Here is a 10403-nt window from a genome sequence, read left to right as displayed (position 1 = left end):
TTTAATATTGTATTTGGTGTTGAATCGCCTAATACAGTGGTACAAAACTTTAAGCGTTTAGCTTGTGACATATTTTAAATTTTATTGTACTTCCAGTCTCAGTTGGGTCCCTCACTTTCACTTTTCTTTTTCTATCAGCTGAGAAGCAACCAAATACAGGTGGTAACAGTCAACAGGAAAAAGCTAAAATACACAAACAAACAAACAAACAAAAAACAATTTGGTGACTTTTTACTTCCAATCTCAAATATCCTCTCTGAATTTATAATTATAGCCATATATAACAGAAATAGCCTTTCCCTGAACATAGTCCAGCATTAATTTGATCACACTCCCAGTGGAAAGACTTTAAACAGGCTGAAAAACTGGATTCCATAATGTCACTAACACCATCAAATGAGCAACAACTAATTCACTATGTTGGATAAAATAACATTAAGAGAACATAATTTACAGTGAATTAGGTGTTACTGGGTATCTGGGTATGTGTTTGCTCACAGTATTATCCTAGTTAAAAAGCCCTAAATCATTGGTGGCTGATCCACTAACATGTTTTCAGATACAAATTAATTGAATTTATGTGTGCTTATAACATACAGACTTATGTTCTGAGTTATTAACTTTTCAAAAAAGCATCACAAACATTAGTGTTCCAATATCTTCATGGCGCGGCCAGTGTATGTTACTAACTTCCGGGAACAATGGCATAAAAAAACAAAACAAAGAACAAGCACACATGCTGCCTGCAGGAGGCGATACTTGCGTAAAGAGGTACAACTATGTGACCTAAACTACGAAGAAGAAACTTCCACGGCGTTTTCCTCGGTGGATGGCCTGTTCTGGAACTAAACTGTGAAAGCTGCATTGAAACGAAATCTGTGTGGGATAAAGTCACTGAGATGTGCGTTAAATTATGTTTCATAATTAAGTTGTGCAAAATATATCAAGTTAAAAGATTAGCTGACAAACTTTTAACTCATAGCTAGGTAGAACTGCTATTTGATAATCGCTATCAGGGCTATTTCAGCAACCCCTACAAGAAGGCATATGATCGCTAACGTAAGACATTTTTTTCTAATAATAAAAATAAAAATGAATTTATTATAGTTCAAGGAATCATTACTAATATTAGAGTTCGGTGTGAAGCCCCATAAAACTCGAGTATGGAAAGCACTACTATGACTGGCTGTAAAATAAGAACCTAATATGTGATAATAAGCTATAAGTAGCAAAGTGACTTTTGACACAACTCAAGTGACAAGTATCGTTTTTTGACGTTCGCTTGTCTGTTAATATAGATTCAGTGTGAATACGTTAAGTTATTAACTGTATATACATTTCTTTACTTAAAGCTTTTTGTAACGTGTGCTTTCAAACTTCGCTGTATGTTAACAGTAAATTATCTGCTTTGAGTATTTAACTGCAAGCCAACTTAACTGCCCCGCCGAGTGACGAGAAACAATGAGACTAGGATTAGAATGGTATTATATGTTTTTTAGCTGGAATTACTACAAATTGCGAGTTTTGTAGTGAGCTTTCATTTAAAATGTTGCGCGATGTTTGTAAATGTGATACCTGCCGCTGGTATCCTTCTGCAGCAAAACTAGCGATAAACTTACACACTCACGTTGCAGGAATTGTACTGTAATGTACGTTAACATCCGGCAGACTTATGCATTCATTTCATATGCTAAACCCCCCTTTTTTTTAATAATACTTAAAATTCCGGATTGGTGCTGGGCGACGTATGAGCCAACGCTCATTCGGTGGAGCCTTCACGTTAGCTGGAACGGGCTAAGATATGCCATTTTAAATGTTACTCACCATCACTTCTATAAAGTGGAAGGTTTCGTCCCCTTGATATGTAAGTTTATGTTCCGAGTAAAAAAGAGTAATAGTATACATTTACAGAAACCTGTCGAGACAATCATAAATGATTAAACGATTAGCGAATAAATAGACAGTGAATATGCAATAATTTCTTATCAAGTTTGAAAATATTGTAATAGCTTGTTAAATATTGTGTGGTTTCCATGATACGAAGATTTTTCTTTCTTTCTAGCGATTCTAATATATAGTGGATACAGCATCATCGGTCGGTCTTTTTTATGTTATTCCAACACCCATCTTTTTCAATATAAATCATTCAGCTTGACAGTGAAGCAAGTATGAGGCTTTAGGCTTTAAATTTGTAAATTAAGATAAAATTGTTTAATCCTAAAGTTGATAGTCTGTTACAACATCAAGACAGCAAACATTTAACAAATATCTTAAATAAGCTTTTTAAATTTAGTTAATACTCTGACTGCAGTCAGTATTGACGAAATCCAGATACTCTCATCTGGATATTATATTATCAGGTCTTAAATGAGTTTTCTTTCATTTTAAGATGATTATTTTTTAGTCAGCTTTTGACTGAATGTTAATTTTTTTCTTTGTTTTTTTTCTATGGAAAATATTTAATGTCATTCCTGATTTTGTTGCACTGCTTATTTCATTCAGTAGGTGCTGTTGTCACTGTGACTGAGACTTAAACATAGTAAGAATCCACTTTTCCTCCTTCTGACTCTCTCTGGGCAGTCCCTTACCATGAATGAAGTCAGTATAGTGAGAGAGGGATGGCTTCACAAAAGAGGTATGGATCATGAAAATTGTTATAAAATTGTGTTATAAGATGGGAAATCTGTTGTCTGTTGCCAGTTATTTATCGTATAGTTGCACTGTTGATTTAATTTGTCATTTTTGATCCAGGTGAATATATCAAAACATGGAGGCCTAGGTATTTTATCCTAAAGAGCGATGGCTCTTTCATCGGTTACAAAGAGAAACCAGATTTGAATGACCAAACTTCCCCACCACTGAACAACTTCTCAGTGGCAGGTTAGTCTTTTAAGATGTTGAAGAGTGGCCGTCCTTTATGTCAGATGCTTTCAGTTTTCAAGACTTCCTGTATGTTTTTTCAGTTCTGGTCCCTTCTAACCACCTTCAAGTAAATATGAATGATAATTGTATTTTTAACAGAATGCCAGTTAATGAAGACTGAAAGACCCAGGCCTAATACATTTGTCATCCGTTGTCTGCAGTGGACCACTGTTATTGAACGTACTTTTCATGTAGAAAGCAACGAAGAGAGGTAAAAACCGTAAATGACATTTCTTACTATCCTTGTCAAATCCTGGCATGCACTTTTTGTGTTTTATGTACTGTGATGTGCATTTTCATGTATCCATTATTCATTAGTTGTCATTTAGAATACTTCGACTCCATCTAATGTTTTTTTAATTGACAATTACTAAGTCATGCCAAATTCTCCAGTATTGATGTATATGATACAGTGATTTCATGCTCTTCACAGTTTTACGGATTGGATAGCCGAGTGGCAATTTGTGATATTTTTTACATTTCAGAGAGGGGTGGATAAGGGCAATCCAGTATGTAGCGAACAGTCTGAAAATGCAGGAACAGGGGGAAGAGGAACCAATGGATGTTCTCAGCTCACCAAACGAAAGCAGCCTGGTGGAGATGGAGGCAGTTATATCCAAGAGCCGCACCAAAGTGGTGAGAGAATAAGCTGATACAGCTTTGAGCTGATAAAAACTGCTACTTACTGTAAGTCAGGCCAGTTTCAGTTGGTCTCACATAAACTATCAGGGAAGCAATGTGTTGTGCAAACAGGAATATCAGTATAGATTTGTGAAAGGATATTTCTTACATCATACAAACCGTGATATGTAATTGTCTCTGGCTTCCTCAGAATCATTATCCTTAGAATTGGAAAGTAAACCCAATGCCAGCATTCATTGGGACTGCAGTGGTAGCAAAAAGACATCTTGTAGTGTTCAAGTGTGGGGGAAAGTGGCCCCTTGGCATGTCTGCTTGCTGTATAACCTCAATAAATACTTTCCTGATTATTTTATGGTCTTATTTGTTAGTTAAGTTCATTTTAAATGTTATTAGAGTAAGAGAGAAATCTAGTCAGTCTATTCAGGTGTTTATTCTTTGTGATTGATAAGTCATTAGCCATTTAGTGTAGAGGTCCTCCGTTTCACAGTCAGAGCCACTGCTTGCTCATTACTGGTGTGGTTTCAAAGCATCAAGGCTCAGCTTTAAGCCTTAATAATAGCCAATAAGATATGTCACAGTGATTAGGTGAATAGTTTTATGTGCAGTCTGCTATTTGCATTAGGACATAAGGAACAAGGATGCAAAGAACGAAACTTTTCATTTCATGTCAAATGAACAGCATAATATATTTTACTTCTAAATGTACGTAACTTTAAAAGATTATTTTGTTTAATTAAAAAAATGTACACACTTCCGCAATGAATGAGTTGTATATTTTACAGACAATGAGTGACTTTGAATATCTGAAGCTGCTTGGAAAGGGTACCTTTGGGAAGGTGATTCTTGTCAAAGAAAAGACAACTGGAGTACATTATGCCATGAAAATACTGCGCAAAATGGTGATAATAGCCAAGGTAAGTGTGTGTATTGACATAATTGGTGCAGTTGTAATTGATATATTTCTGCCATTTTGCTGCTGCAAGACTTGTCCTACTTTAACAGATGAATGCTGCGAAATGTGTGTGAAGACAGGAGTGCGGCACAGCATCAACATTGGCTTCCTGTTTTCTAGTATAATGTTTATTGGCTCATTTTGAAAATTAGTGTTTATAGGGCTTGACTAAAATATTTTTGTCATTAGTTATGAAAGACACTGCTCATTGAATTATGATCTGTTCCTGATTGTCAGTGATTTTAATATTCATGTCCATTATGAATCCAGACTCTTGGTCAAAGAATTTATTGATCTTATTGAAACATTCTCACTCAGTCTGTGTCTGGTCCGATTGTGCACATGATAAGTCAGATGTGATATGGCAGATGGGTATATCAGCGCATTGGGGGTTTTTTAGCCTCTTTTTGTCTTATATCCAGCTGCATGTAACTTTGGTGTGACTTTTAGCAGTGCTTTAAAATTTCATAAACAGATTAGCTCTGTTGTTAAGACAAGTTTCTTTCAGCTGTGGCTCCTCAGTAAGGTGAAGGCCTACCTTACGGCACATTACTTTTAGAGAGTAATTCATGCTTTTATTACTTCTTGTCAAAACTATTATAACTCTTTATAATTGGCTCTGATCAGTTCTTACTTCGTCACCTACAAGCTGTTCAAAATGTAGCAGGTTGCCTTTTGACAGGAAAGAAATGGTGTGAACACATTACACCTGTACTGGCCTCCTTACACTAGCTTTCAGTTCATTTCAGATCCAGTTTAAAATTGCTTACTTTTCAGTGTTTAGGCAATACCTAACTTAAGAGAACTTTTGAAACCCTGTAACCCTATCAGAGTACTGAGCTATACAAACCACATGTTCAATCCAATAGTTTCAGCAATCTCCCTTCAGGAATTTGCTGCCATTGGTGAACCCTTATATTGATGCTACAGTGCGGCAGAAAAAGTAGCCAAACATGCAGAGAAGTAATTGACTGCACTGAACAGGCAAGTCACAATAGTTGCAGGATAGAGCTACACAACCCTTGTCTTAGGATTTCTGAGTGGTCTGCAGTTATCTTGTAGTTACGGCAGTAAAACCAAAGCAGAAAATGCTACTGATAAAACTGAAACGAAGAAAGAAGAAAGACTGAACATAGATATTTTGGCCTATTTGCTTGAGGTATCGACTCAGGAGTGAAAGCACAAACAATAAAACACATTTGTTCAATATTACAGCAATAAAGGTGTTCAGCAGTCCTTTTTTGTCAGTCCATATACCCAAGTTGTTACAGGTCCTAGTTCTTTTCAGTTTCTTTTGTTCAGGTGTGTGTTGAGTGTATATCTAGTGTGTATGGTGGGTGTTTTTTTTTTTTGTTTTTTTTTAAATAACTATCAGAGTAATGTTATCTTGTTGAAATCTCACTAGCTTATCTGTCCAGAAGCAATGAGGCTGTCGCTAGCATCACGCTGCAGATGTTGAATCCTTTCTTGCCATTAGATTGTTTCTAACTATCAACCTGCACAAGATGCAGAACAACTGTCACCAGCCCTCCAAATCTCTCCTCCCTTCTGGGTCCTGGCATGCTGCTTAAATAGGCTGTGTTGGGAAACCTCCTCTGGCGCTGCCCCCTGAACCCACTGCGCCATCCCTCCTTTCCAGCCGAGCAACAAACCCCACCACAGTGACCATACTGACTAGGGCTGGGTATCGTCACTGATTTCTATAATCAATTAGAATCTGATTCACAAGGTCCCGTTTCGTTTCGATTCGATTCCCGATTCAGCTCAATTCAATTTAATTTTGACTCAGACAGTCAGGAATTATATTTCTGATCATTTAGCAGTACATATCAACCAATGCTACCGCATCCGGGGCAGCCGATGCGCCAGCGCTGGGGACCCAGGGCGCTGGTGGGAAATGGACTACTGGCCATCAATTTCATCGTCTCATGCCCAAGACGCCGATCAACATTGCAGCATGGAATGTCAGAACTGGTCACCATGTTGGGCGGAAGGAGATCATCGCCCGTGAACTTTCAAAACTCAACGTCTCGATAACGGCCCTATCGGAACTTCGGCTGACTGGAACTGGCACCGTACGAAAAGATGACGTTGTATTACTCGGGCGGCGACAAAAGAGAAGCCGGAGTCTGCTTCATGGTACACCATCGGTTCTCTGCGAGCGTCGTCGCCTTCCAACCTATATCTGACCGTATCGCCATCCTAACTGTCAACGGTACAATCAAGCTACACGTCATCGTGGTCTATGCGCCGACCGAAATGAACTCCGACGCGTCTAAAGATGATTTCTGTGATCGCCTGCAAGACGTCCTGGACTCCCTACCTCAAACCGGCATGATCATGATCGCCGGCGACATGAACGCCCACGTCCCAGAAGACCGCACTGGCTGGGAATCGACGATGGGAAAGTTCGGCCATGCAACAATGAATGACAACGGGCTACGATTGCTGTCATTCGCCGCCGCCAACAAACTGGTCCTCGGGAACATGCTATTCCAACACTCGCTCAACCCAAGAGGAAACGACTCGGCGCTACTCGACTATGTGCTTATCAACACCCGGTTCCGATCATCCTTGCAAGATGTCCGGGCAATGCGCGGACCCGACTGCAGCTCTGATCACTATCTTGTCCGTGCCAGAGTGCGCCTGAAGCTCCAACGAGCGAAGAAGCCGACACCCAAACCGCCCAGGCTGGGCTGGCGTCACCTCAACAACAATGACCGCCGTCAAGAATTCCAGATCGCATTATCGAACCGCTTCGCCCTCCTCCCCCTGAGCGACGATGCCAACAAAGAAGAGCAAACAATATCGGAAGCCATCTTGGACTGCGCCAAGCCGCTGTGCCCACCCGCCCGGCGTCGCACACAACCATGGATCTCGGACGAGTGTCTCGACCTGGTCGTTGAACGCAAGAAGGCCAAGCTAACCAACTTTGAAAAGTATCGTCGGCTAAACCGTGAGGTGCGGCTGAAGATGAAAGCAGACCGTGAGGCGTACTGGAACAAAATCACTGAGGAACTTGAAAATACGGCCGAACGACAAGACTACAGGGTGTTGTACCAGACCATACGTAGTCTCAGTGGCAAGTGCAAGACGATGAATGATAACATCAGGAAGGTGGATGGCTCGTTTGTAAAGTCAACTGCGGAGCGCCTGCAACGGTGGAAAGAATACTTCAATGAACTCTACAATCACGATCCGCCCCAAGGTCCGGCCGCAGCGCCGCCCATCATCGACCCTCCTACGGTGCCGATGTCTGATGCAGAACCAACGGTAGAAGAAGTCAAACTTGCAATCCATTCACTAAAGAACAACAAGGCCGCTGGCCTTGATCATGTGGCGGCAGAAGCCCTCAAAGCTGGAGGAGAAGTCCTCATCATACGTCTACACTTGTTATTCAAACTGACCTGGACATCAAATGTGATACCAGCAAATTGGAAGAAGGCGGCTGTCATTCCTATCCTAAAGAAAGGCGACAACCGAGAATGCAAAAACTACCGGGGCATCAGCTTACTGTCCATCGTCGGCAAGGTCCTTATGAAAATAATTCAATCACGCCTTCAAAAGCACCGTGAGATGACCAGCCGGGAAGAACAGGCCGTGTTCCGACCCGGACGAGGCTGCAGCGACCAGATCTTCACCCTACGTCGACTGATGGAGGAACGGATCAGATGCGGACGCCGAACAGTCATCATCTTCATTGATTTCAAGTCTGCGTTTGATTGCATCGACCGCCGGCCTTGTGGAGGGCTTTGGCAGCCGAACACATACACATACGTGAAGATCATCGAGCTACTACAAACCGCCTACGATGGCTCGACCAGCCAGGTACGTATTCATGACGAAGTGTCCGAAGAATTCCCCATCATGACAGGGGTCCGGCAGGGTGATGTGGTGTCACCGCTGTTGTTCAACATCGTCATCGATGCGATAATGCGCAAAGCATTCGAGGGCCGCCGCGGAGTCCAAGCCTCGACCGATCGATTTATCACCGATCTAATGTTCGCTGACGATAGCGCCATTTTTGCCGAAGACGACACCGAGGCAACTCACATCCTCTATGACATCGCCCGGCACTCCAAACCGTACGGCCTCAAGGTTAACGCTGAGAAGACCAAAGTCCTGACCACCGACGGCTCACCAACGATCGTCCACCTCGACGGTGTGCAGATCAAACAAGTCCAACAATTTAAATATCTGGGGTCCCTCGTCGAGGAGAAGAAAGTGGCATTATCAGTGGAGATACGCTCCAGAATTGGGCAGGTGGCGGCAGCATTCGCTTCCCTGTGCTGGTGCGTCTGGAAGAAGAACAACATCTCATTGGCGACAAAGATCCGTCTTTACCGAACCCTGATCCTGCCCATTCTACTTTACGGCGCGGAGACGTGGACAATGCTCAAACACGACCTGAGCAAGCTCGAAGTTTTCCAAATGCGTTGCCTTAGATGCATTCTCGGCGTTTCCCTTCGCGACCGTCATTCGAATGACACCATCCTCACCAGCTGCGGCAGCCAACCGACGATCGGCGACCTAACCCAGCGCCGCCGACTCCGTTGGTTTGGCCACATTTGTCGAATGGACCCGAGCCGCTACCCCCATGGCCTACTCTGGTTGACCCGCCCCACTGATTGGAGGGTCCATCGAAATGCACCAAAGAAGACATGGATGAAACAAATCCAGGATGATTTGAAGGCCCTTTGACTTGACCTCGAGCAGGCAAGAACCATCGCCTTAGATCGAAAAGCGTGGAAGATAATCGTTGGTCAAGCAAGAGAACCTGCGGCACCTACAGCAGCGTACTGGTTGCGCGGCAGACCACCGCCGCTAGTCGCCCGCTAAGGACAAGAAGAGCAGTACATATCCCTATTTTTATATCTGTGTATAAAAACAAAGCTGACGCTTCAAAGTAACTGAGGATAAAACACAGAAAAACATGAAAGAGATTTTCTTGGCCTGGCTTTTTATAGCAGATAACCGTGTAATAAGCATGAAAGCACAATAATCAAGTGAATAATGGAGAAATCAGAGATTTGAGAATAGAAACTGGTTTTGAAGTACACTAAGAGAGAGAGAGAGCTGTGCAGGAAGTGTGATTTTATTGTGGTGGAAGCAAAACCGCAAATGTAAGAGGGAATTAATGATGATGTTTATCAAACGTTAAGCGTAGTTTGGATCTTCTCTTGCTGCGGGTTCAGTGAATTTTGGTCGGAGAGTGACAAAACCTGCAGCATCAGAATCTGTGATGTGTTGGCTTTCAGCACCATCTGTGTACGTGCCATCAGGTGAACGATCCGCACTTTGTTTACATCTTTGTGTGGAATCCGTGTACCTGCTCTCATTTGCCGTTTTAGCTGTTTGGTGGTTCTTGAAATAGTTTTGTGAGCTTTAAGCTGAGACTCTGGCGTTTTTGGCAAAATATATTTATTTTTAAAAATTGATTCAGGATTTAATGAGTCGATATCAATATCAATCTGCTGAAAATTGATTTTTTTTTTAAACCCAACCCTAATACTGACCACCACATAACAATTGTTGTTTTTATTCATCCATCCATTCTTTTTCATTAATCCAATTCAGTGTCGCGGAGGCGGGGGGCTGGAGCTGTCCTAGTGTGAGAGGCAGGGTGCACCCTGAACAGGTCACCAGCTTGTCCAGGGCTAACACATAGAGAAAGACAGCTATTCAAACTCACATTCATAATTTAGAATCACCAATTAACCAATTATGCTGTTTTGCTGTTTTCATTCATTTTTCATTTATCATTATATGGTACCTTACGGTACCATTTATATGGTACCTTACGGTACCATATAAATGCAAAACATGTTGCAGTGAGCACAGAAACTGTGGGAGCTGTTAATGTATGGCGTTATTTTTGTGCCACTAT

At 41.8% G+C, this 10403-nt stretch overlaps 1 protein-coding gene across 7 annotated transcripts in view; it reads left to right on the top strand.

The window, feature by feature from the left end:
- Positions 1 to 791: 791 nt before the first annotated feature.
- Positions 792 to 10403, top strand: part of LOC134637454 (RAC-beta serine/threonine-protein kinase-like) — a 31677-nt gene continuing 22065 nt past the window's right edge. The window contains exons 1-6 of one of the 7 annotated variants that reach the window (XM_063487883.1): positions 792 to 901; positions 2503 to 2635; positions 2752 to 2880; positions 3022 to 3133; positions 3408 to 3558; positions 4347 to 4478. In XM_063487883.1, coding sequence (XP_063343953.1) covers positions 2590 to 2635; positions 2752 to 2880; positions 3022 to 3133; positions 3408 to 3558; positions 4347 to 4478 — 570 coding nt within the window. In that variant the 5' untranslated portion in view covers positions 792 to 901; positions 2503 to 2589. Of the gene's footprint in view, positions 902 to 927; positions 1060 to 2502; positions 2636 to 2751; positions 2881 to 3021; positions 3134 to 3407; positions 3559 to 4346; positions 4479 to 10403 lie in introns of those variants that run through there. The other 6 variants (XM_063487884.2, XM_063487887.1, XM_063487888.1 and 3 more) reach the window with 6 other exon arrangements.

The sequence above is a fragment of the Pelmatolapia mariae genome, linkage group LG10_11, assembly GCF_036321145.2.
Source record: "Pelmatolapia mariae isolate MD_Pm_ZW linkage group LG10_11, Pm_UMD_F_2, whole genome shotgun sequence".
NCBI lineage: Eukaryota > Metazoa > Chordata > Actinopteri > Cichliformes > Cichlidae > Pelmatolapia > Pelmatolapia mariae.
Note: the sequence above shows the minus strand (reverse complement) of the source record. Positions and strands in the feature narration are given on the sequence as shown.